General features: G+C 40.1%; 2 protein-coding genes and 1 pseudogene across 6 annotated transcripts; all 3 read left to right on the top strand.

The window, feature by feature from the left end:
- The first annotated feature begins 1,465 nt into the window (after nt 1-1,465).
- On the top strand, nt 1,466-3,625 carry LOC102197566 (tripartite motif-containing protein 16-like; annotated as a pseudogene).
- Nucleotides 3,626-6,942: 3,317 nt separating this feature from the next.
- LOC102195951 (zinc finger protein 436-like) lies at nt 6,943-15,866 on the top strand. 4 transcript variants are annotated; one of them, XM_013916122.1, is made up of 4 exons: nt 10,919-10,986; nt 11,081-11,100; nt 12,932-13,200; nt 14,032-15,866. In XM_013916122.1, exons 3-4 carry the CDS (start codon nt 12,963-12,965, stop codon nt 15,186-15,188), a joined length of 1,395 nt encoding a protein of 464 aa, XP_013771576.1. In that variant the 5' UTR covers nt 10,919-10,986; nt 11,081-11,100; nt 12,932-12,962; the 3' UTR covers nt 15,189-15,866. The 4 variants fall into 4 exon arrangements, with proteins under 4 accessions (XP_005753874.1, XP_013771575.1, XP_013771576.1 ...); XM_005753817.1 differs by lacking the exons at nt 10,919-10,986; nt 11,081-11,100 and adding an exon at nt 6,943-7,116 and having other exon boundaries at nt 12,948-13,200; XM_013916121.1 differs by lacking the exons at nt 10,919-10,986; nt 11,081-11,100 and adding an exon at nt 6,943-7,116.
- Nucleotides 15,867-20,359: 4,493 nt separating this feature from the next.
- On the top strand, nt 20,360-27,180 carry LOC102201033 (zinc finger protein 501-like). 2 transcript variants are annotated; one of them, XM_013916119.1, is made up of 3 exons: nt 20,360-20,425; nt 23,590-23,776; nt 25,933-27,180. In XM_013916119.1, the coding sequence occupies exons 2-3, from the start codon at nt 23,605-23,607 to the stop codon at nt 27,111-27,113; spliced, it is 1,353 nt and encodes a 450-aa protein (XP_013771573.1). In that variant the 5' UTR covers nt 20,360-20,425; nt 23,590-23,604; the 3' UTR covers nt 27,114-27,180. The 2 variants fall into 2 exon arrangements, with proteins under 2 accessions (XP_013771573.1, XP_013771572.1); XM_013916118.1 differs by having other exon boundaries at nt 23,590-23,842.
- The last annotated feature ends 155 nt before the right edge of the window (nt 27,181-27,335 follow it).

Raw genomic sequence — 27,335 nt, 5'->3', positions numbered from 1 at the left:
TTCAGTGGTAAATGTACAGATACGAAAGGTTCAGGCCAACCAATGCTACATTCATCATCAGAGAATAGGAGCAGTTCTTACACTATATGGAGCTTCTGGTGGTGAAGGTAAAAAATATGCTGGAAGGCAAGGTTCCTGTATGAAGAGGAGAAGGTTTGATAGTGTTTTCTTAAATGTTACTGAATTTTAAAGAACAGCTGCAGTTAATAGTGTGATTGGGGGTACAGCAGGGAAGCTTGATGTATTCATATGACTTTATCTGTGAGACCTGATTGTACAGTTTAGCTAAGTGGAGTTCTTCTGTTTGCAGTGCTGTAGTGTGATGCCCTGCAGTGGTACATTTGTTCTCTGTGTTGATCACCTGTACCTGTTTCTAACCGGTGTGGTTACATTGAAGGTGATATCGGTGTTATACTACATACTGTACTGTACATACTGTAAGGTATACTTTCTGTACAATGCAAAGTGCTGCATTAATGTAACTAGAACAAAGTTTTGGGATCTCTTCAGTGTCACACATGAGACAAGTTTTATTACAATAGTGTCATGGTCCTGAGTTTGTGGACTCAGTGGTTTTGTTTTGATTGTTATTATCTTTTGTTTCAGTTTAATTCTGTTTAAGATTTTCTAGTTCTGAGGTTTTAGTTTCCTCTGTACTGTGTTAGTATTGTGTCACTGTGTTCATGTCATTTCCTGTTTTATTTTGACAGTGCCATGTCCTACGTTAGTGTGTCTAGTTTTGCTTCCCCTTGTCTTGTTATGTCGAATAAATCCCAGCTCTGTCTCCCTCGTGTTTCTCATTCCCTGATTGCTCCTTTGTGTATATGAGCACTGTGTTTTCTCCTGCTTGTTGCTGGTTCATCTGTGTTATCTCCCTGTGTTTCCCTGCGTCTCTGTTTAAGGTTTCAGGTTACTTTTGTTAGTTTTTTCCGGTATAGGTTATCTTTAGGTTCTGCTCATCCCATCGCCACTTCTGTTTGTATTTCCACCGTTTAAATAAAGCTCACTCACATCTTAAGCTGTGCCTGCGTCTTGGGTTCTAATTCTCACACTCCCCAAATAGAGCTTAACTGTCAACAATAACTTGAATAAGAAACAGTAGAGGACAGCGAAAGGCCAGTGTACATCTAGTCTTCCTAACTGAAGGAAAGTAAGTAATGTAGAATAATGTAATGGGTAATGTTTTCTTTTATTGCCAGGAGCAGTTTGGAAATTTCTTTCTTTATATTTTCCCTGTTGGTTTGTTTTTATAACTAAAAACTAAAAAATGAAGAAAAAAAAAGACACAATCCCCAAAAAAAGAACCCAAAATGAAACTCAGCACCTCCTCTCTATCCATGTTCCCTCCCCTTCCGATCTGCACTTTGACCGAAATATAGTGACTTGTAAGAGCTGACAGGCCCCATTAACTGTAGAAACACAAGATTTTTAGATCAGAGTTCAGAATAGTTTCAGTTATAAGGAAGTGAAACTCACACAGTCACTGACACTCAGAGAAGAAATGGCGACGAAAGGAGTTCAGCTGGACCGAGAAACTTTTTCTTGTTCAATCTGTTTGGATCTACTGAAGGATCCGGTGACTATTCCATGTGGACACAGCTACTGCATGAACTGTATTAAAATCCATTGGAATACAGAGAATACAAAGCAAATCTACAGCTGCCCTCAGTGCAGACAGACTTTCACACCGAGGCCTGTCCTGGTGAAAAACACCATGTTAGCAGTTTTAGTGGAGGAGCTGAAGAAGACTGGACTCCAAGCTGCTCCTGCTGATCACTGCTATGCTGGACCTGAAGATGTGGCCTGTGATGTCTGCACTGGAAGAAAAATGAAAGCCTTTAATTCATGTTTAGTGTGTCTGGCATCTTACTGTGAGAACCACCTTCAGCCTCATTATGATTCACCTACATTCAGGAAACACAAGCTGGTGGAGCCCTCCAAGAAGCTCCAGGAGAAGATCTGCTCTCGTCATGATGAGGTGATGAAGATGTTCTGTCGTACTGATCAGCAGAGTATCTGTCATCAGTGTTTAATCGATGACCATAAAGGCCACGACACAGTCTCAGCTGCAGCAGAAAGGACTGAGAGGCAGAGAGAGCTGGAGGTGAGTCGACAAAACATGCAGCAGAGAATCCAGGACAGAGAGAAAGATGTGAAGCTGCTTCAACAGGAGGTGGAGGCCATCAATCAGTCTGCTGATCAAACAGTGGAGCACAGTGAGAAGATCTTCACTGAGCTGATCCATCTCATCCAGAAAAGAAGCTCTGATGTGAAGCAGCAGATCAGATCCCAGCAGGAAACTGAAGTGAGTCGAGTCAAAGAGCTTGAGGAGAAGCTGGAGCAGGAGATCACTGAGCTGAAGAGGAAAGATGCTGAGCTGAAGCAGCTCTCACACACAGAGGATCACATCCAGTTTCTACACAACTACCCCTCACTGTCAGCACTCAGTGAGTCTACAGACTCATCCAGCATCAATATCCGTCCTCTGAGCTACTTTGAGGATGTGACAGCAGCTGTGTCAGAGGTCAGAGAGAAACTACAGGACATTCTGAGAGAGGAATGGACAAACATCTCACTGACAGTCACTGAAGTGGATGTTTTACTGTCACAACCAGAGCCAAAGACCAGAGCTGGATTCTTAAAATATTCATGTGAAATCACACTGGATCCAAACACAGCACACAAACATATGTTATTATCAGAGGGGAACAGAAGAGCAATAGCAACAACAGTCTAATTCTAATCATCCAGACAGATTCACTGAATGGTTTCAGGTCCTGAGTAGAGAGAGTCTGACTGGACGTTGTTACTGGGAGGTGGAGAGGAAAGGGATAGGAGTTTATTTAGCAGTTGTGTACAAAAATATCAAAAGATCAGGAAATGAATGTGCATTTGGACGTAATGACAAATCTTGGGCATTAGACTGTGATACAAAGAGTTTTACATTTTGGTACAACAATTTTCAAACTCCTGTCTCAGGTCTTCGTTCCTCCAGAGTAGGAGTGTACCTGGATCACAGAGCAGGTATTTTGTCCTTCTACAGCGTCTCTGAAACCATGACTCTCCTCCACAGAGTCCAGACCACATTCACTCAGCTGCTCTATGCTGGACTTTGGCTTTACTCTGATTACGGAAACAAAGCTGAGTTCATTAACCTTAAATAGACTGAAGTATTTCATTTTGGTGTGTATTTCTTTTTTCTCCATCATTGTTGTGACATCTCTGCACTGCACAGAGCTCAGCTGTCAGTCAAACATTATAGGTGGTACCTTGACGTCTTCTTGTTATTCTCTTGATGTTTTTCAGAGCCATTTTTTTTAGGTCGAGCTCTTTCCTGTTTCCTGGAGGCTATCACTACCCATGATGATTTTTTATTTACAAGCCAATATTCTATCCTTCTACAGCCTCCCTGAAACCATGGCTCTCCTTCAGATTCCAGACCACATTCACTCAGCCATTCTATGGACCGATTATACAGAACTGTAACAGCTGCAGAGCTCTGTGAACTCGGATAGACGGGGGAGATAGATGGATAGGTCTATCTACGTTACTTTCTCTGCTCCATTTTTCTTTCTCTCTCTCTTGCTGTCACTGTTTCCCATTACTGTTGTGCCAAGTGGAAATGCACCTGCAGTTTCATTGAAGGGCAATGTCTTTCTCTAAAATGAACTGACAGCCCGGATAGTCTGCATGACTTTAACACAGAATATCTGGGCTGTCAGTCAATTTTATGGTGTTTTGTCCTGCTCTGTGGTGAGGAGTGTGTTTCGGTGACTTACTTTTCAGTTTAGTGACCAACTCCTGGGTTTCTTTGTTTTCCTTCTTTAAAAGGTTTATTGGCTTATTCATCTCTTTTAGTTATAGTATGAATAGGAAAATTAATAAAACTCTTTAACAATTTTGCACCCCTGTCTCCTTTTTTCAAACCAAACACCGTTTGTTTCTTCCCCCCACTTCCACTGGACCTTTTAGGGGAACGTAAAATCAATAGTGTGTTTTATGTAAATATTACCTATTTTAAAAAAAGAACAGCTGCAGTCTTAATAATGTGTTTGGGTGTAGAGCAGGGGAAGCTTCATGCCCTCAGGTGACTGCATCTAGGAGACCTGACTGCACTTTAATTGTGTAGAGTTCTTCAGTTTGGAGTCCTGAAGTGTTGTGCTCTGCAGTGGTGCAAATTTTTTTTATGTGTTGTCACCTATACACCTGTTTTTTCTGGCAGTGTAGTTACACTGTACTACTGGTTTGTACTGAGAAGTAGACAGAAAAGACAAAACAAACAAACTTACTTATGACACTAATGTATTTTTTAAACTTTTCTCTGTTCATTTGGAATATTTGAATTATTTTAAGGAAGAGAAATACTGCATTCAGCAGATTTGCACAAGAAACTGAGAAGAATGATTTTTTTAAAGAGGGTTTTTTTTATGTTGCAACAGATGATGTCATATTTTTACTGGTAGGAGTTGCTCAGCACAGCTTACAAAGCATCTTATTTTCATTGATATCGAATGTGAAACTCGTCACACCGTTCTACACAACTGAATTCTGATTGGATTTCGTTTGTATTTGTTTACAAAAGTGTGAATACAAGAAGTGTGTGCATTAGTTTTTATTTGGTTATCATCTTGTTTTTGCCAGAAAAAAAGGTTGTTGACAAAAATGATGAAAATTACCAGTGAACAAAATTCACACTACTGTCAACATGCTTTCTCGTTTCCTGCTCGTCAGATCTGGAGGTTGTAGATGGTGGAACCAACACGTTGTGACATATAAGAGCTGACAGACCCCATTCACAGCAGAAACCCATGTTCTTTTGATCAGAGCTCAGTCTAGTTTTAGTTTCAGGAAGTGAAACTAAGGCTACATTCACATTGCAGGTCATTGCAGCTCTACACAGCAAACGCGCTCTAGTGTGAACCCTTAAAGCGGCCCGCGTGCGCAAAAGCAGACGTTACACACAACGCGCTCTGTTTAGACCCAGACCAAACAGTATTGTTTGACTGATGACCTTAATATAGAGACTTGTTTCGGACTTTACGTTTCCCAATTTTGCTTTAAGTTATAAAGTTATTTTGTTATTTACATATGGCCTAAAAATGATCCTTATTGTTGTTTTAGAGAGGAGTGGTGCTTCAAAGGATAGCTGGAAATTTCTGTCAGAATCTGCAGATTATACAGTACAAATAAAATGTTCACGTTTCTCCAATGTTGTCTTCCCAACAGCTTCACTGGATGGCCAGGAAGCGTTCGTGTCTTATCGGGTGCTTCTCCAGAGCTGGTCTGTCTTGTGTCAGTGACGTAAAAGATGGATTTAATGCGACATGACCATCAAACAGCAGTCGTTTTCTGAAACATCAGATATGTATCGGATTCAGTACCACATATGAAAGTGACCCAGATCGGATTTGAAAATATCGGATTTGTGCTGTTGACACTGTCATACCATGATCGGATGGGTCGCATAGGGTCAAAAAAGTCGGATTTGATGCGCTTTCGCCTGCAGTGTGAACGTAGTCTTAGAGTCACTGACATTACTCCTGTTCTGTTGAAAAACTCCATGTTAGTGGAACAACTAAGGAATGCTGGACTCCAAGATGCGCCTGCTGATCACTGCTGGACCTGAAGATGTTGCCTTTGATTTCTACACAGAGAAAAAAAACTTCAAAAAAGGCTTCAAGTTCTGTTTAGTTTGTCTGGCTTCTTACTGTTAGAATCACCTTCAGCCACAGTGTAATGTTGTTCCATTAAAAACAAAAAGAAAAGAAACACAAGCTGGTGGAGCCCTCCAAGAAGCTCCAGGAGAACATCTGCTCTCGTCATGATGAGGTGATGAAGATGTTCTGCGGTACTGATCAGCAGAGTATCTGTTATCTCTGCTCTGTGGATGAACATAAAGGCCACGACACAGTCTCAGCTGCAGCAGAAAGGACTGAGAGGCAGAGAGAGCTGGAGGTGAGTCGACAAAACATCCAGCAGAGAATCCAGGACAGAGAGAAGTACTGTGACATCTGTTTTTTGTTTTGTTTTTTGTTTTTGTTTGATTTTTTAGATGGAGCTCTTTTCTGTGCCTTTTTTTTTTTGCCATGGAGCCTATCACTGCTTCTCTTGCTCTAAACTTGGACTGAGCATTAAACTGACCAGGGAGGCTTTAGGAAGTGCAGAAAAGGCGTCACCTGGTGGGTAAACACAGACATGACAACAAAAAAAGTAAACTGCACAGACGTGACAATGGTTGAAAATATGTTTCAGAAAATGCACAGATTTTCTGAAACATGCAATAAGATCTTTTTAATATAACTTATGGTGTACAGAGCTGGTATTTGGCCCCTTCCTGATTTCTCTCTTATTTTATATCTATTTGTTTTTGCATATTTGTTTGCATATTTGTTGTTCAAATTTACATGTTTCAGATCATTAAACAAATTGTATTAATATGCAAAGATAACTCAAGTAAATCCACAAAGGAATTTTTATAACAATGATTTCATGTATTAAAGGAATAAAGCTATCCAAACCTAAACCAAAGTCTGAATTTAAATTACACTGAGCTGCTTTGGCATGATAAACATAAGCCATAAACAGGCTATTCACCAGACTTAGGCTGGTGCACTGTGATTTCAGTTATGGGTTGGCACTTATTATTGGTCATCATATTGAAAAAATGCACATGTGGAAAGGCAGAATGTGCTAGGCATGCTTTTATGATCGGCTCCACCTATGCTGAGAAAGAAACTTTATGCATAGACTATTCCTTGGATCAATATTTAACTTGGATTATTTTAGAGTCATACATTCAGGTTTCTGCAAAGTACCAGTGAGGGGCTCGTAAGTAACTCGTTGAAATTGTACGAATGGCCTGAAGGGGGCAGCAATAACATTTTGATGCGTCTAATCTGCCGGAAATTAACAAGAAAACAATAAGAACGGAAATGACGCACGCTTACTACTTACCTCTGTGTTCAAGTGAGAGTTTATCGAGGCGAGATTAACTGCTGTTATCGAAGACGTTCTCTCAGGTTGCAAAACAATCGTCCGGTATGAGGAGGAGATCAATCATCACCGCAGACTGCTGGATATCAGCCGGAAACTCGAGATAAAGTTACACATAAATTGGTATGTAAAACTGTGACGATCACAATGAACTAACGCAGGAATACGACTCATGTAGGACACTGATCGGAGCCCAGATTGTAGACAGAAAGAGTAAATCAATGAGCAACTATGACCTGTTTGTATAGAAATAACACAAGTTCCCTTTTAAACGGTAAACTTCTTTTAGCGTTACACACGAGGAAGTGATTTTACTGGAAGGCTTTGTGTATTAAAGTCAAACAGAGACAAAGAAAGCTTCTGCTTTCTGCACAGTGCCGTAGGTCTCTCTCAACATCGCCATGTGGCTGTTGTGCAGGTCTTCCCAGCTACCATATACACTTTGGAGAAGCACAAAAAAAACAAACATAAAAATAAAACCTAGTGCGCGTCTACATTGCTGTTTACGGCTAAACGCACCTCAACAAATCGTTTGTGTGGTGCCTTTAGGTATACACCGTAAATTCAGAAATTCGGACCATACAAATTTCTTATTCTTAAATATACTTGTTTGTGATATGCGCATGTTATTCCCCTTTTTTCAGTTTACTGTTGTGATTTTAATACTTCAGCCAAGAGTTATTTACATTACTTTTCCATCTCTTTAAATCTTTAAATATATAAACTATTAAAGTTTTCAACAAACAAACAAACAAAAAATCTTGTTCAACGCTGCGATTATTTTACATCTTGTTTTACTGCCGCGCTGAAGAGATAAAGCCCCCAGCTCTCTCTTGCTTTTTCTCCTCACTTTTGCATAGATAGATGTAGCCTGTCTTTCAAACTGTAATATGAACAGACCTATTCCCTTTAGAGACAACAATTAAATATAAAATTCTGTTTCTATGTCATATTATTTCAAACCCCCGACCAACAGTTGACCTGAAAATTATGAAGAGCATTGATAAGTGTAAACTTGACTAGTGACGCTTTGCAGTTAAGAGTGAAGGTAAATGGCAGACTAAATATATCTATTTAATGTCAGACACACTGAAGTGAGAGTGTTTGTGACTTGTTAAGGTACCATGCAAAAGTCTTGAGCCACCCTCATCTCTTCATATTATGAGAAGAAAATTGGAAAACGGTTATTGAAACACATGCAAACATGCATGGAAATCCAGTATGTAAGGCTAAAACAGAGTTTGTACAATTCTATTAGCTTGAAAGGCAACACTTGGTATGACCACCTGTGTTCCTCAACACAGCCTGAACTCTGTTAAAATTAGCTTTCTTCTTGAATGACAGTCCAAAGCTCTCGACTGAGTTTGAGTTAGATGCCTGTTTTATGCTTGATTGGAAAAAAAATCCTCTGATAATTGTCAGGTACAAGGGCTGGACTGAAAAAAGTGAAAGCGCAGCTTTGAAAGACCTGGTGAACTATTACTCAAGACCTCTGTAAAACATTACCAGAAACTGGCTCCTTGGATGCAAAATATAAAGATTGGCTGAAGACTTTTGCACATCACTGGTATCTGTTTTAAGTTTGCCATCATTATATGTTGGGAAGTTCAGTGAGTTATGTGAGATAGGCTATTTATACATTCTAATTAGATCTGTAGTTCACAATTTGGTAAAAATACTTATTATGAGGAAATTCATGGCCTGATTCAAACCCTACATTAAATATGGACAGTATGAAGGATTACAGTAGTGACTGCACTGCACTGAGCTTTGGATGTGCTGCTGCTCCATGGTGCTGAAGCTCTTTGGCTTCACATCATTATGTGGTACCCTTGTGAGGTCTCTTAATTATTACGGTAGTATAGAAACTGAGCTGAAGAAGTCGCTCAAAAGCCAAACAATAAAATGCAATAAAAAGTCCAGAAAAAAGCAGATTGTCCCAAAGCCAGCTAAAATGATAAAATCTCAGTCTAACAATATAAGAACACTTTGTTGGTAATATGTTTATATAGGAAGTAACAAAGTACAAATACTTTGTTACTGTACTTAAATAGAATTTTTGGCCTTCTGTGCCTTACTTGAGTACTTTTTACTTTTACTTCTTACATTTTCAAAACAGGCTTGTTACTTTTGGTTTAACGGATATGAGGGAAGCTATTATTTCATGTCACTGCACTCCTTCAAACATCAAACTGATTTAAGCGTGAACAGTAACACATGAGGGGCAATCCTGTTCTTGTATTAATCACCAGGGTATGTTGATAAAAAAGGCATTAAAGAGGCACAATGGTGTCTGATAGTCAGGTTTTTTTTTAATGTGGGTTGCGTTTTCTTCTTCTTTTCTTATTTTTGGCACAACACCAGAACAACTGCAGGTGTCCATAAGTTGCAAGTGTGATACTTCAGCCTCTAACTAGCCCTGCAGAAGAGTAGTGAGCATAAAGGGAGCAATGTTTTTTAGTGGCAGGTGATTTCAAATGCAGCATTTCTATTAGCTCAACAAACATCAGCTAACACACAAACTGTTTGTGTGGAGTTTGTCTCACAGTGTGTTGCAAGCTAAAGGTCCAGCTGCTGTATTGCACTGGGAGTGAAAAGAAAGAGCTAACTTCACTCAGAGATGGAGAAAGATAAGAGAGATAGGACAGGAGAGGATAAAGAGAGCTTAGATTTAAAGGGAAGGACTGCTCATTTAAAGCTTACATTTAAGTCCTTGTGCTTTTAAATCAGATATTGGGTTTGTACATGCGACACTGTTTTTTTTTTAAATATATATTGTAAAACATGCTGCAAAACAAACATGAGGTAGACTGTTATTTAAAGGCTGCATTAAAATAGATAAACAGGTTAGTTTGCTGTACTGTGATGGATTTAAAGTAAAGATCAGTGTGTTTGACTGGTGTACAGTGGTCGTCCAGTATAAAGACATTCATTTTCTCAAAAGTTGACAGCGTGCCTTATGTATGAATTCTGGTTGTGCTTGATGGCCGCGAACCGATTTTATGTGGTACACGGCGCTCAGCAATCTGTCAAATGTTTTAGTACGACTTTGGTAAGCTACGGAGCTGCACCGCTTGATGGATTGTCGGAGCATTACGGCTGAGCCTTGCGGAGTGATATGTACTGTGCTTCAACGTAATATTACCCTACTGTGTATAAGGACCATAAATGTCATCTGTTAAGAGACGTGGTTGCGAAGCGGATTACAAACTCCAGGCTGTCAGTCACGCAGTACAAGTTGGGAACAGAGCAGCTGTGAAATCTGTCTTTGTTATTGTGCTCGGCGTCTTTTAGTTTACATTTTGACTGCACATTTGTGAGCTTTTTGTTATGCACAAAAACAACATTGTTTTCTTTTATTTATGGAGCATTATTATTTAATAAATGCTCATAATTTATTTTTGAGTAAATTTTATGTACATCTGCTCTATGTTAATAAAAGTGCCTGTGTGACATCTGGGACACAGCTTTGACTAAGAACTCTCTTTTTGTTCTTACTTTATTGCTTTAAAAAAAAAAATCGAGATATATATCTTATATCGCCATCCAGCTAAAAAATATCGAGATATGAATTTTGGGTCATATCGCCCAGCCCTATGTCATACTCCAGTCCTTGTGGGCCTGTGTCCTGAAACTTTTCCATGTGTCCCTCCTGCAACACACCTGAATAAACTTAGTAGGTCATTAGCAACACTTGACTGCATGCTGCAGTAGCAACCCCTAAACCTACTCAAGTAAACTGAAGTGATGTAAAGTGTTTGGAAAGATGTACTTCTAAAACTACGTGCACCGTGTTCATTCAGTCATGAGCTGCTGTTACATGAATCAAATTGCTGAACTGCCACCTCAGCATGCAGTCAATTTCTATAGAGTGTTGCTAATGACCTACTTATGTTATTCAGGTGTGTTGCAGCAGGGACACATGGAAAAGTTTCAGGACACCGGCCCTTGAGGACTGGAGTTTGACACCATGAAACATCTGGTCGAATTCAGGTGGAATTGGACTTTTTTCTTTGCTAACCTCTTTCTTTGAATACTTTCCTCTGTCCATCAACAAGTCTCTTTGTTCTCTTTCCTCTCTCCAAAGGATACATCAATCACCTGGTTGTGAGTTTCCCTCATGACTACAACTGTACCTTCCCATTCATCTGGCAACACGTTCCTACTAGGGCTGGGTATCGTCACTGATTTCTAGAATTGATTCTATTCCGATTCACAAGGTCCTGAATCGATTCAATTCAATTTGAATCGGGGAAATTTTGCCTCAGACAGTCAGAAATATTATAATTCTGATCATTTATCAGTACATATCCATATTTTTATATCTATAAAAAGAAAGCTGACATTTGTGAGACTTTATCAGAGGTGTAAGCATCACAGCCGATGCCTTTGTGTCAAAGTAACTGAGCATTAAACACGGAAAAACATGAAGGCGATTTTCCTGACCTGGCTTTTTATAGCAGATAACCTTAAAAATGTAGTAGAACGAAAACTGAAGAAACCCATGAATCAACATATAAACATTACCTGATGTTGATGAAGTGAAGCAGAGTAAAGTTACAGAGGTTTTATTAGAGACACAGCTAAGTGTTTTGCAATTTTGCATAATTCTAAAAAGTTTATATTTCTTCAGTATTGAACAGCAGAAATGAGACTTTCTTGTTGGAAGTCAGTTAGATTAACAAAAACAACAACAAAAAAACAGTGCCCGACAGTGCTGTACATAACGGTAGACTGGTGGGTAATAAGCAAGCAAATAATGCAGAAAACAGATGTTTAGATGGGAAACTGTTGTTGAAGTACACTGAGAGAGTGAGCGAGAGAGCTCTGCAGGAAGTGTGATTTTTATCGTGGTGGAAGCAAAACAGGAAGAGGGAATTAACGATGATGCTTATGTGAAGCGACATGTAAAGCGTAGTTTGAACCAGCCACAAAAGAAGATCCAATCAACTTTGTTTGGAGAGAGACAAAACCCGAAGCTTTAGAATCTAGCACAAAACAAGATTTAGGCACAAAGTGCAGCCCCGCTGACACATCAGAATCTGTGAGCTCTCGGCTTTCAGCCCCGACGGCGTGTCCATGCCGTCGGGTGAGAAACTGTAAATTTATATTTAAAAATCGATTCAGGATTTTAATGAATCGATATCACATTATTCAAGCTAGAATCGATTTTAATCGGAAAATCAATAATCAAAACCCACCTCTAGTCCCTACCACCCAGAGCCTGTCTCAACTCCTTCCAGAACTCTGGAACATTTTTCCTTCTTCAGCTTCTACCATTTAATCCTTGCTTCTTCCTTCACTTGTTTCCTCTTCTTGATATTTGAAGCCATGCCATAGACTGCCATCCGATGCTGCCTAGCTGCATTCTTGAATAACACCACCTTCGGGTGTCTTTGCTTTCAGACCGCACATTCTGCATAAGCTGTAATCCACCTGTGTGCTCCCTTCTCCACTCTTATCTGTCACCCTAAATTCCTCCTCCTTGTTGATCCATGTGTTCACTACAGTTGTTTCCATCCTTTTCATGAAACCCACCATCATCTTTCCTGCACTACTTAACAGGAACACCATACCAACCCAAGACCTCCTTGTCTCCTCTTTTCGCTACATTAAAATCTGCAGCTAGTAATCATTAAATATAGATTTTTTTTTCTCATGGAAAGGATTTTCTGTCATGTAGTTACTGATGTTTGTTATCTCACAAAAGTGACAATCAAAAAGTGTTTTAAAACATACGTTTCTTAGAACCTCCCCTAATGTTTTGTACTCTGCTATTAAGGGTGCTAGAACTCAAGAGTGACTCCCACAGGTGCTCTTGAAACATTTGTGCACTTATTCATATATATGAGAGACATGCTCATAGTGTAGAGGCATACTGGAAAATATTTTTTAAAATGTTTGTTTTCTTGTCATCACATCAATAACCTCTTTCTAGTGTCCCTTTTATTAAGACCTCCCACAGCAACATGAAGTGTGAGGAAGAGGAGGGTCTGGATGACCAGCAGATGTGTAATCAGGAGAGTACCTCCAGTATGGACCAGGAGGACTCGGAGCCTCCACAGATTAAAGAGGAACAGGATGAACTCTGGATCAGTCAGGAGGAAGAGCAGCTTGTAGTGAAGCAGGAGACTGAAGGCATCATCATCTGGACTGGGGAAGAGCTAGATATTATGTGGAAGCCTGAAATAAAATTACACAGAATAGGTATGTGAAACTTCAAAATACCATTTATGTATTTTTTCCCCTAAACCTTTAACATTGAACATTAAACCTACATTCTCATAAGCCAAAGTGGAAACTGACTTCTTTCGTTCTGGTGAGGATTTCACTTCCCAGGTCCTTGGCCTCTGAACCATACTTGGCAATTTTTAATGCAACTTCAAATGGTTTGGTGAAAAAAAAAAAAAAAGAAACTCAAAAACCAAAGGCAAAAAGTAAAACTCTCTCCCATGACGTTCTGCAGGAAGTACTCAGATTCAAGCATAATCAAAGATGGACAAGCTGCCCCAAGCTTTTGGGCTCTCAATTTCTAGAGGGTGGTCTTTTATTCACCCACTTATTAATTTCAACTCATGACTTCACCCATGGCAGACATTAAGCTTCAAAAGATTGAAAACTGTCCAGTTTTCTGATTATTATTTTTAGCGTGGTCACTCTGACCTGAAAATCTATTAAATATCCCCCCTTGTCAAAGCATTCCCCCTTTGAAGTGCCCTGTGTCCCATCTGAGGAACCTAAGTGCTATCTTTCTTCTACTACATGAAAGAAGACTGCCTGGACAGAAAACAGTCTACTAGTGCAGATACCTAAATACAACATATAGAAGTGCTTGAAACAGCCCATATGTGAGATGAATACATTACTTCTAAATAGGTGAGACATTATATGAGAATTAAAATAAAGTGTCCTTCAGTGCTGTTCTATAATATTCTAGTATGAACGTGTGATAATTTTGAATACTAGATTTACAACCTGAAATACCCAGTTGTGTTTTTTTTTTTTTTTCATATCATTTTTGTCCATGTGTCACATCAGATCTCCCGCAACAATATATGTGTATGGAGGAGGAGGCTATGAATAACCAGCAGGTTGATAACCAAGATAGAAACTCCAGTCTGAACCAGGTCGACCCAGATCCTCCACAAATTAAAGAGGAACCGGAGGAACTCTGCACCAGTCAGGAGGGAGAGCAGCTTGTTCTGAAGCAGGAGGCTGATATCTTTATAGTGACTCCTATTTATAAGGAAAGTGACCACAGTGAATCAGAACCAAACTGTGACCATCTCCTTTCTTACAACTCTCCTGAACCAGAGAGCCAAGATCAGAAAGAAAGTGAGCATGTGCAGACAGGATCAACTAGATATGCAGAGCCGAAGAAGAGAAGACATCACAGTAACAAAACAGATAACTGTCCAGTGACGGAGAGTCAGTGCAAAACTGACACCAGTGAAAAGTCATTAAAATGTGACACCTGTGGAAAAACTTTTCAGTATAAATACAGGCTGACTAAGCATTTAAGAGTTCACACAGGTGAGAAACCTTACTCTTGCAGCACTTGTGGGAAAAGATTCAGTCAGCTCATACATGTGAAAAGCCATATGGCAATTCACACAGGTGAAAAGCCATATTCTTGCAGCTCTTGTGGGAGAAGATTCACAAAGAAATCAACTTTAGATCATCATGAAAGGATTCACACAGGCGAGAAACCCTATTCTTGTAGCACCTGTGGCAAAGGTTTCAGTCAGACGATACACTTGAAAACTCACATGAGAATCCACACAGGTGAGAAGCCCTATTCTTGTGAAACCTGTGGGAAATGTTTCAGTGACTCATCAGCATTCAGAGTTCATGTTAGAATTCACACTGGTGAGAAACCTTATTCTTGCATTGCTTGTGGGAAAAGTTTCCGTCACATGATAAACTTGAAAACTCACATGAGAATTCACACAGGTGAGAAGCCCTATTTTTGTGGGACCTGTGGGAAAGGATTTACTCAGAGAAAACACTTGAAAACTCACATCAGAATCCACACAGGTGAAAAGCCATATTCATGTAGCACCTGTGGAAAAGAATTTAGAGATCAGTCAACATTAAGAAAACATATCAAAACCCACACAGGGGACAAGCCACGTTCTTTTGACACCTGTGAGAAAAGATGCAGTCAGACAAACATAGAAACTCACACAGCTTAAAAGTTTCATCCTTAGAGTCTATCAGAGCCGTCAGACATAGCAGTGTGTTAATGGTAAAACTCACACTAGTGAGAAACCAAATAACTCCAAAACCAGAAGGAAGAGATGAACTTACATTCAGGTCAATGAGCTACATTTTATCTCCTGGACAGTAAAAACACTTTTTGTATTGTTTGTTTGCCTTATACTTATGATGTAGGGGAAACCCAGATTTTTACATTTGTCTGAGCAGATATATATGTACACCTATCAGGCATAGTATTATGACCAGTGAACAACATTATCTCTACATCTTGGCTCTTGTTGGGGGGTAGGATATATTAGGAAGCAAGTAAACATTCTTCCCTCAGAGTTGATGAGCTAAACAGGAAAAATGGTTGAGTGAGTGAGGTTGACTTTGGGTCAGACAACTGGGTCAGAGTATCTTCAAAAATGCAGCTCTTATGGGATGTTCCCGGTCTGCAGTGGTCAGCATGTATCCAACGTGGGCCAAAGAATGAAAAGTGGTGAACCAGTGATGGTCTCATAGACAGCCACGGCTCACTGATCCAAGTGGGATCAAAGGCTGGCCCATGTGGTCCGGTCCAACAAACAACTCCCAAAACAGAGTTAATGCTGGTTCTAATAGAAAGGTGTTAGAATATACAGGGAGTGCAGAATTATTAGGCAAGTTGTATTTTTGAGGAATAATTTTATTATTGAACAACAACCATGTTCTCAATGAACCCAAAAAACTCATTAATATCAAAGCTGAATGTTTTTGGAAGTAGTTTTTAGTTTGTTTTTAGTTTTAGCTATTTTAGGGGGATATCTGTGTGTGCAGGTGACTATTACTGTGCATAATTATTAGGCAACTTAACAAAAAACAAATATATACCCATTTCAATTATTTATTTTTACCAGTGAAACCAATATAACATCTCCACATTCACAAATATACATTTCTGACATTCAAAAACAAAACAAAAACAAACCAGCGACCAATATAGCCACCTTTCTTTGCAAGGACACTCAAAAGCCTGCCATCCATGGATTCTGTCAGTGTTTTGATCTGTTCACCATCAACATTGCGTGCAGCAGCAACCACAGCCTCCCAGACACTGTTCAGAGAGGTGTACTGTTTTCCCCTCCTTGTAAATCTCACATTTGATGATGGACCACAGGTTCTCAATGGGGTTCAGATCAGGTGAACAAGGAGGCCATGTCATTAGTTTTTCTTCTTTTATACCCTTTCTTGCAGCCACGCTGTGGAGTACTTGGACGCGTGTGATGGAGCATTGTCCTGCATGAAAATCATGTTTTTCTTGAAGGATGCAGACTTCTTCCTGTACCACTGCTTGAAGAAGGTGTCTTCCAGAAACTGGCAGTAGGACTGGGAGTTGAGCTTGACTCCATCCTCAACCCGAAAAGGCCCCACAAGCTCATCTTTGATGATACCAGCCCAAACCAGTACTCCACCTCCACCTTGCTGGCGTCTGAGTGGGACTGGAGCTCTCTGCCCTTTACCAATCCAGCCACGGGCTCATCCATCTGGCCCATCAAGACTCACTCTCATTTCATCAGTCCATAAAACCTTAGAAAAACCAGTCTTGAGATATTTCTTGGCCCAGTCTTGACGTTTCAGCTTGTGTGTCTTGTTCAGTGGTGGTCATCTTTCAGCCTTTCTTACCTTGGCCATGTCTCTGAGTATTGCACACCTTGTGCTTTTGGGCACTCCAGTGATGTTGCAGCTCTGAAATATGGCCAAACTGGTGGCATCTTGGCAGCTGCACGCTTGACTTTTCTCAGTTCATGGGCAGTTATTTGGCACCTTGGTTTTTCCACACGCTTCTTGCGACCCTGTTGACTATTTTGAATGAAACGCTTGATTGTTCGATGATCACGCTTCAGAAGCTTTGCAATTTTGAGACTGCTGCATCCTTCTGCAAGATATCTCACTATTTTTGACTTTTCTGAGCCTGTCAAGTCCTTCTTTTGACCCATTTTGCCAAAGGAAAGGAAGTTGCCTAATAATTATGCACACCTGATATAGGGTGTTGCTGTCATTAGACCACACCCCTTCTCATTACAGAGATGCACATCACCTAATATGCTTAATTGATAGTAGGCTTTCGAGCCTATACAGCTATTTGCCTAATAATTCTGCACTCCCTGTACAGTGCATTGCAGTTTGGGCGCTGCATAGTTGTCTTACCCTCACCCCAACTGGTCGTAGTCAATTGTTCCTCCTCCCTGAACCTGGTTCTGCAGCAGATGTCTTCCTGTTAAAAGGGAGTTTTTTTTTCTTCCCACTGTCACAGAGTGCTTACTTATAGGGAGTTGACTGATTGTTGGGGTTTTTGTGTTATACAAATAACATTGAATTACTGCATACCAGTCGGGGTGTCCATGCTTATCCCTGGCCATGTGGACAATGGGTATGTGAAGATCGTATCAACTACCTAGTATTGTTGTAGACCATGAACACCCATTCATGGAAATGGTATTCTCTGATGTGTGTAGTTTCTCAATCATCCAGGCATGTTAGTTTAAGGAGTTTGGAAAGAAAGTAACTGGACCTCTTTACCTTTTGTGAAGAAACCTTAAGAAGCCTGTGGCCTCTCTGTGTGGGGTAATGTGCCCCACCAAAAGCAAAAATGCTTGCAGGGAGCACAGCAAGAATTTTGAGGTGTTGACTTGCACTCCGAATTCCCCAGATATAAGTCCAGTCGAGCATCTGTGGGATGTGTCGGACAAACAAGTCCATACCACAGTACACCTTCAGGGGTCTGGAGTCCATCCCTTGAACAGTCAGGGCTGTTTTTGCAGCAAAAGGGTAGCCAACACAATATTAGGCAGATGGTCATAGTTTTATGCTTGGTCAGTTTGTGTACATATGTATATTATAAATTTATATATTGTGTTAGTGCTGGTGAGGTGATAAATATTAATTGTAGATCCAGATTCTTCAGTTTTTTCACTTGACAGTGTTGTTACAGAAAAAATATTTTTCTGTGGGTACTTGGCTTTTTTTATAGCCAAGATTTTATTATTTTATTGTCTAATAAAGAGTCTTTAATCTCTTTAAAGAAAATTAAAAGCTTGACAGTTACAAGACCAAAAACAATGTGCCTTTATGGATTTGAGGTCACCTTATGTTGTAATAAAAAATAAGCTTCCATATGGACCTCTTCTGTTGATTTATTTATCCTGATTTATTTAGTTCTGTTCCTTATTGTTGTGGGTTCTTTATTCTTAAAATTTAAATAAAAATTTCTGTAAAACGTGACAATTTTTTTCTGAAGTGTCATTTCTAAAATATGAAGCTTTGGTTGCGCCTGTCATTATTTTATATGTATTTTGAAACTGAGGTTTTGATTATTTGAGGAAACATGCTTCTGTGTGTATTACTGTTCCTGAGCTGCTCTGGCTGCAGAGCGTTGCTGCTTCATTGAAGATATTTGTGTAGAGTAGCTGCAGATTGACAGTTCATACAGCATAAAAATACACTGCTCAGATATTAAAGGAACACTTTTTAATCAGAGTATAGCATCAAATCAGTTAAACCTCTGGGGTATTTATCTGGTTAGTTAAGTAGTAGAAGGGGTTGCTAATTAGTTTCAGCTGCTTTGGTGTTAATGAAATTAACAACATCTAGAAGGGCAACAATGACACAACCCCTGAAACAGGAATAGTTTTACAAAAGGAGCCACTGACATTTTTCCCCTCCTCATCTTTTCTAGAGTTTTGCATTTGCCAGTGTCACTACTGGTAGCACGAGCGGATACTTGGACCATACAGAGTTTCCACAGGTAGCCTGAGTCCTCCTGGATGGCACATCAATATGTGCAATTACCAGAAGCTTTGCTGTGTTTGCCAAACGCATTCTCAAGAGCATGGAGGAGGTTCTGGGAGACAGGCACTGTAGGAGAGCTGAGTATGGCATAGAAGGTCCTTATTCCATCAGCTGTACTGATATCTGCTCCTTTGTGCAAGGAGGAACAGGATGATACAAAATAACCTAAATCAGGCCACTGGTGTGAATGTCAGTGAGCAAATGATCACAGACTTAATTATATATTTATGCGGTCAGTTTTAGCGACATAACAATATAAAAGATGGATGTAGCCACCATGAGGATTTGGCAGGTAGGGGAAATTATAGTTCTAGTGCAAAGGTGCATGGGGAAATTACTTACAAATAAGTCACCTAATATTTTTTATTGTGAGTTTTTAGTATTTAAAGCTAGAGGGGGGAAAAAAGAAACTAGTTTGTGAAACTATGCTAAGAACACACACCTTCAATCAAAGATGTCCAACCTTTCCTTCATCCTGGAGAGCAACTGTGGATCACACCCACATCCTCTGCAGGGACTGTTGTCGATTAAGCACTTACACCATGCACATGAGAAATGTAACTCCAGCGCTAAATAACATAAGAGCTTCAGGCAAAGAGAGAAAAAGCAGTGTTACATGTTGTGGCTCCTGTGAGCAAACTGACTCACTGTGTCACACACAGATATTTAAACCTCTCTTTATTGATGATGTATAAGCTGCTGAAGGCTCAGTGAAGTTTTTTTTACATCTTTTTCTGCTAAGTTAACTGAAGTCTGATGATGCACAGCACACGAGGGCGCCGTCATCATGCTAACAGGGATGTAGAGGAGGTTAAAGCAGCTCAGCTGAGCTTGTCCACATATTTTTAGGATGATACAACTCTTTGTCACAGCACACTGTGTCCCATCAAAGTAATTTAGTTTGAAGCTGCATCACATTCCTTCAGCTTCAGCACAGAGTGTTAAAAACAGAACAAACAGCAGGTTCAAAGCACCAGCACGGTCTTTGTTTTTTTCAGTAATGTGTGTCAATTTTCTGCCATCGCTGCTAGGCAACAGGACCAGCGCGACGTAAGAGATATAAAAACGCTGAGTGCGGCCTTCACGGCCTGAAAGGATGCAGCTGCTGAGGTGGGACAAAAGCTTTGTGCAGTTCAAGGACTCTGATGGATGGTGTTTTATGCGCGGTAGACGGTTAGCTTGAAGAGCCTGTTTTGGTGGTATGAGAGAAATATTTCAGTTGTCCGAGCAGCACTGCCTTTAATTCAGTGTCCGAGCGATTAACTGCTGAAAAAATCTGCTCAGAGGCTAAAAACACGATCGTACAGTATGAAGAGGAGATCAGCCTCTAAAGAGGAGATCAGCCTCTAACGCGGACTGCCAGCTATCAGCCGAAGACTCGGGATAAAGTCACAGATAACAGGTATGTGACGCTTACACAGGAGTAAGACGTGTAAGGACCCTGATCGGAGCTCAGTCTGCAGGCTAACAGACAATAATGAAGCAGCAGCTATGAGCTATTTTTTTTTAATAGATATACTAAATAAAGTCGCCACCACCCTCTCTCTCTTTAACAGTAAACTTTTGGCATTAAGCATCCAAGGAGACACAGGGGAAATTTACGTTAGCAGAGGATGGCGTTAGAGATTACGATAGAGGAGGCAGTAAGGGAAAGCAGTTTGCAGGGTGCCCCCAGTTGGATGTCCGCTTCGGCTCTCTGTCTGCCGGTCGGTGGCTACACAAGAGCCCGCTGCCGCCTGTGGCTCTCTTCGCCCAGCAGGCCGGCAGGAATTTTGCTTTCAGAGAGGGGCTTCAAGTCTGAACCAGATGACCAGATGATGATCCCACCACCCTCGCTTATTTTTGTTTTAAATATAAAATGTTAAATAATTAAAATGGTCATACTGGCCAAAATTATGGTAACTGTGACTTCAGCATTAACTTAGACTAAAAAGATCCAAACGAAATCTCAGTCTATTAGATGGCAGCACCCGAGTCCCCTTCTTTTTATTTGCTCTTTTTGCCAACCCTTGGCTAAATGAGAGTCCACTGCTCCAAGCTTTTAATGTGGAAAACTCAGATAATAGAAAAACGGTCAGAAATCCCACTTGGCAAAAATAAAATACTTACTTATACTTATACACTTATACTACAGCCAGTTTTTAGAAAATAATTTCTTTTGGATTTAAGAAAAGGCATTTCTTCTTTGGCATTTGCGTAGTGCTTCCAGAACGCACTGGAGTGATGTGGCACCATTTGTATGTGAATAAAAATATTCACAAAACAGGAGCTCATCTTAGGTGTCATAGGGAGAGAGGCAGGGTGCAGCCTTCACGAATTGACAATTTGTTGCAGTGGTACACAGAGAAAGAAACAAACTCTCTTTTTGGAAAATGCTAATGCAGTGGCTACAGGGCTGGCCTTACATTCCTTGTTGACAGTTCATTGGTGGTTGAAACTGAGCTACATTAGGAGGCAGCACACCTGAACAGGTTAGGCTTAGGGCATATGAAACAGCCCTGCCAAACCTTCTGTGTACTTACTCCTGCCTTGTACTACATGCCGTTGGATTGATGAACAGAGGATTTGGTTTCTGTCTTTGTTGCATGCATGCATTTACCATATTTTGTTTCTTCACTTTATTATCATAGCACTGAATCTCACATCAAGAATAAATGAGGTTACCCTTTTTTGCCACATTGTGGATGCTGTAGGGATTGTGTGTGGACTGAGACTCAAGTGGATACTAGGATTTATCCAGAGGAGAGCTGCATTATTACTAATGTGCCACTGTATGAACCTGACATGTTAGTGAAGCAGATCCCCATGTATTTGTATGTTAATGAAGTTGCTTTGCCACCTTCATAAATGCATGCATTACTCTTTTTTTGTAAGCTGTAGGTATTTAAGTCAGTATTATATATTTTTATATCTGTATTAACGCACTAATACAGTCCCAAATCTGACAAAACCCCCGAAACACTGCAAACCCATTGCAAGGGTGTAAATTTGGTTTTGGCATTGGTGGGGATGATTCAACCACCGAGCCCTGCCCTGTTTCTTTTTTTTCCCTTTTTGTCTTTGCTTCTTGATAAATAAAAAAAAAAAGGAGAAATATACTTTCCTACATATGCTATTCTACATACTTTTAAACCATTTAAAATTACAATTCATAGTTTTATATGTCCATCCATCCATCCATCTTTATCCGAGGCTGGGTCGCGGGGGCAGCACCCTAAGCAAAGAGGCCCAGACCTCCCTCTCCCCAGCCACCTCCTCCAGCTTATCCGGGGGAGCACCAAGGCGTTCCCAGGCCAGCCGAGAGATATAATCACTCCAGCATGTCCTGGGTCTGCCCCGGGGCCTCCTCCCGGTGGGACATGCCTGGAACACCTCACCCAGGAGGCGCCCAGGAGGCATCCTTGTCAGATGCCCGAACCACCTCAGCTGGCTCCTTTCGATGTGGAGAAGCAGCGGCTCTACTCTGAGCCCCTCCCGGATGGCCGAACTTCTCACCCTATCTCTAAGGGAGAGGCCAGCCACCCTTCGGAGGAAGCTCATTTCTGCCGCTTGTATCCGCGATCTCGTTCTTTCGGTCACTACCCACAGCTCGTGGCCATAGGTGAGGGTAGGGACGTAGATCGACCGGTAAATTGAGAGCTTCGTTTTTACACTCAGCTCCCTCTTCACCACGACGGACCGGTGCAGTGTCCGCATTACTGCAGCTGCAGCCCCAATCCGTCTGTCGATCTCACATAGTTTTATATGTGAATTATATAATGTTAAATTACTATTAAACAAATGACTAAGTGAAACTAAAAAGAGCTCCCTGAAAGGCACAGCCAATCACATTGGCCATATTTGTCACATGAGGTAGGACTCCAGTAGAGAACGTAATTTAACTCTTTCTGCACCGCTAAGTGAATGAGAGGTTGACAGATCGTTTTTTTCTTTCTATCGGGTTTATTTTTCTTTACTAGAAGAGACCAAATTATTGGTGGGGACAATTCAATAATCGCTGGATATTGGTGGGGACATGTCCCTTCCGTCCATGCCAAATCTACGCCCTTGACCCACTGTCAGAGTACCTGGGCCATTGACCCAGTGTTTCGTTCTGTTAGGTCAGGTGTGTGGAGAATGGAGACAGAGGACCAAAATGCTGGACTCATAGATTTATTATTAGGTTGAATGAACTGAACATAAATGACTGAATGAACTAGGAACACACACGAGCAGTTGACAACAACAACAGTTCAGCACTGTTTAATCAAAACATCAGGATTGACATTACAAGAAAAATTTGGGGTTGGCTCTAAACATGCAGGGTGAGGACTGAGTGATGAGTTGCAGGATAGAGCCAAAGTTACTAATAATCTAACTAATCTTAGCTCTTTGAGCCATCTGCCCATGGAAATTACCCACTTGGTATGATAACATACAAAAGATCACTGCATCACAGGAAACAACAATAAGAATAGCTAATCGGGTAGTGATTCAAGAACTCAATCTGTACTGGATTATATTTGTTTAGAGGTGTATTTTCATGTCATCACATTAGTAACCTTCATGTGTGCTTTTGTTCCTCAGACCTCTAATAGCAGCATGAAGTGTAAGGAGGAGGAAGGTCTGGATGACCAGCAGGTCTGGATCCAGCAGGAAAACTCCAGTCTGGACCAGGAGGACCCAGAGGCCCCACGGATAAAAGAGGAACAGGAAGAAATCTCCACCAATCAGGGAGAGGGAGAGCAGCTTAAACTGAAGGAGGAGGCCGAAAGTGAGGATGAACAACTCAAACTCAGTGATGATATGTGGAAACCTGAAATAAACTTACACAGCACAGGTATGCAAACCTGTATCGGTCTTAATAAAAAATGAATTTGAATAATTTAGGATCCTACTCACTGCTCAAATTTAGCAGTGAGTAGGATTTATTTTTAGAGAAACAGGAAGAACCTAAAAATCAGCTGCAAATCAGCTGCAATCAGTAGCAATAGTGCATGTGTTTCTTAAACATTTAACATCAACAACATTTCTACTGGTGCAGTGGAAATGATGAAACTGAAGAGTTCACTTCCTTGGAGCTGCAGAAAAACGGAGTCACTCTGATTATACAGCCTTTAGAAATGATTTGTTTCCCTCATAAAAATATTTGCTGAGTACAGATAGCACCATAATGTCAAAGGTCACAAATGTTTTGTGAAGCTTTAAAGACTAGTTTCTAATTTTCCAAGTGTCACTGAGGGAATGTTCCCTGTTCTTCTTGTTTTTATTCAGCTTCAGTGATAGTGGAGGAAGCAAATATCTATAAACTGTCTCAAATGTTTATACCAGTCCCCAAATTACAGAGAACAGCTGTATTTTCTTCCCCTGTTCTCCTCTCCATCTCTCACCTGCTGCTGTCTTGTTTTTTTCCTCCTCTTCCTCACACATAGCTGAATTTGTCCTGGTGTTTCATCAGGGGTGGAGAGCCTCTGTCCCTTCACCTCTCACCTTGTCAGTCTATTCTGACTCTGGACACCTGCAGAATGAAGTCAACCATGACAGTTAACAACAAAAACAGCAGAGGTTTATCAAATATCTGTTAACTTGCAGGATGAAAACACAGTTTTTTAATAGAATCACTCTTTATGTATTTTAAAAACAAAAAAAGGGGAAACAGGACATGTGACCCTGCAGAAATGTTGGGCTTTATTACAAAGGTGACAGACTCAGGTTGTATGATATAAGCATGACAAAACATGGAGGAGGACTTATTATTAGTGGTTTATACAGGATGAGAGTTCTTTTAACTATAAACCAAGCACAGCATGGTTGGGTCTGTTTCCTCACCACATGGGACAGATGTTTGGTCCCTGTGAATACACTTAGCTTAAAGATTGAACCGTCTGCTTGGTTTATTCTAAAACGTTTAAGTACCGTTGGCTTTACATCTACAAACAGACCCAGCTTCGGTAGAAAACTAAACTAACTAACCAAAGCTTGTATGACTCAAGCCAGGTTATGTGGCGATACCAGTAACAATTTTTGATTTGAAGTATTTATTAATGAATTAATTATTTATTTTGAAATATTGATTAGTGTTTTTATTTTACATTTTTATTTTAAATAAACGTATTAAATAATAAATTACTTATGTAATGTTTGAATAAATAAAATAATTTAAAAAAGGAATTTGTAAATTAATTTACAAATGCATAATTTACTGTACAATTTATGCACAGAATTCTTTATTTTGATGAGTGTGGCTCTTGTGGTCCTCCATAATTACTGAAGGGACCAGGTGACACGTGCACCCCCCACACACACACAAAAACTCAGCAGTCATCTGTTATCAGAAAAATAAGAGAACTAAGTAAATTATATCTATATGTGTAGACTTAGAAGAGTCAAATGTTTGACTGAGAGCCTCATTGCTTTTATCTCATTACTTTTTCTTGTTCTTTTAATTATCACGCACTTGATTTTTACGAGTTTAACATTTCCACTTGCTGTTGACACTAAATCTGTGCCCGTGCAGAGACACAAACCCAACACCAGAAGTTTCATTTTGTTCTGTCATCCATTTAAGTTCTAGAATTACATGTTTTCGCTGTAAGCATAGAAATTCGATTTCAACAGCATCCGGGTCTGGAAAAATATATTGGCTTCATCCTGAGTCTGTGTTGTTAGTTTAGTTAGTTATATATGCATTTTAGTTATTGTTATATTTTAATCCTAGTTTAATATTAGTGAAGTTGTGTTTAGTTCCCTCATTTCTACGTTCATTCAATATTTGTTACTTTCCGTTGGTTCCTATTTTTCTTTGTCAGTTAAAATCTCTGTGTGATTTGGAGTTTGGCTTTCTCACCCTTGATTCATTTAGATCATTGCCTCAACATCATCACATTTTTTAAATTTTCTGACATTTATTTTGTTTATTTACCCCTTCAGATTTTCCATATCAACATGTCTGTAAGGATGAAGAGGATTTCACAGACCAGCAGATGGATAACAAGGAGAAGAGCCACATTATGAACCAGGAGGATCCAGGGACTCTGCAGATTAAAGAAGAACACGAGGAACTCTACACCAGCAAGGAGGGAGAGCAGCTCGTATTGAAGCAGGAGACTGAAACCTTTCTTGTAACTCTTGGTTATGATGGAGGTGACCACAGTGATTCAGAGCCACACAGTGATCAGCTCCTTTCTCACAGCTCTCCTGAACCAGAGAGTCAAGATCAGGAAAAAAGTAAGCACATCAACTCAGAATCAACTCGATATGTGGAGCTGAATAAGAAGACATATGACACGAATAACAGTAACAGAGTGGAAAATTCTCCATTGTCAGAGACTCAGTGTAAATCTGAAATAAGTAAAAAGTCTGCAAAATGTGAGATTTGTGGAAAAACCTTTCATGATAAATCCAACCTAACGAGACATCTGAGATCACACACAGGTGAGAAACCTTATTCTTGTACCACCTGCGGGAAAGGATTCAGTAGGAAATCAGGATTGGAGACTCACGTAAGAATCCACACAGATGAGAAGCCATATTGTTGTAACACTTGTGGAAAAAGATGTAGTCAGATGATACATTTGAAAAATCACATTAGAATCCACACAGGTGAGAAACCATATTCTTGTAATACCTGCGGAAAAAGTTTCAGTCAGCTAATTAACCTTAAAACTCACATGAGAATTCACACAGGTGAGAAGCCATATTCTTGTACCATCTGTGGAAAAGAGTTTTGTGCTTTGTCAGCATTCAACAGACATATGCGAATTCACACAGATGATAAGCCACATTGTTGTAGCACCTGTGGGAAAAGATTTAGAGACCAATCGACATTCAAAAAACACATGACAATTCATACAGGTGAGAAGCCTTATTCTTGCATCACCTGTGGAAAAAGATTTGGTCATAAACCAACAATGGAAAGACATCAGAGAAGTCACACAGGTGAGAAACTACATTCTTGTAGTACCTGTGGAAAAGGATTCAGTCAGATGATAAACTTGAAAATTCATATGAGAATTCACACAGGTGAGAAGCCACATTGTTGTAGCACCTGTGGGAAAAGATTCATTCAGATGATACACTTGAAAAGACACATGAGATTTCACACAAGTTGAAAATTTCACATAAAATCTGGAATAGCTGTTAGTTGTAAAAGTGGGTTTATGACAGGGCCAATACAGGCAAGCAGGCAAATTACTCAAAAGGTTGATTCTGTTCATCTGGACGTAGCGTTTTCAGTGGAAGAAACCATCTGTCACTCATCACTACTCATCAGAGAGTAAAATGAGAATTTTTAAAAATGAGGATGAGAGGAGATATTTATCTCATATTTGGAA

The sequence above is a fragment of the Pundamilia nyererei genome, unplaced genomic scaffold (genome assembly GCF_000239375.1).
Source record: "Pundamilia nyererei isolate P.nyererei 1_Seehausen unplaced genomic scaffold, PunNye1.0 scaffold00469, whole genome shotgun sequence".
Classification (NCBI taxonomy): domain Eukaryota; kingdom Metazoa; phylum Chordata; class Actinopteri; order Cichliformes; family Cichlidae; genus Pundamilia; species Pundamilia nyererei.
Note: the sequence above shows the minus strand (reverse complement) of the source record. Positions and strands in the feature narration are given on the sequence as shown.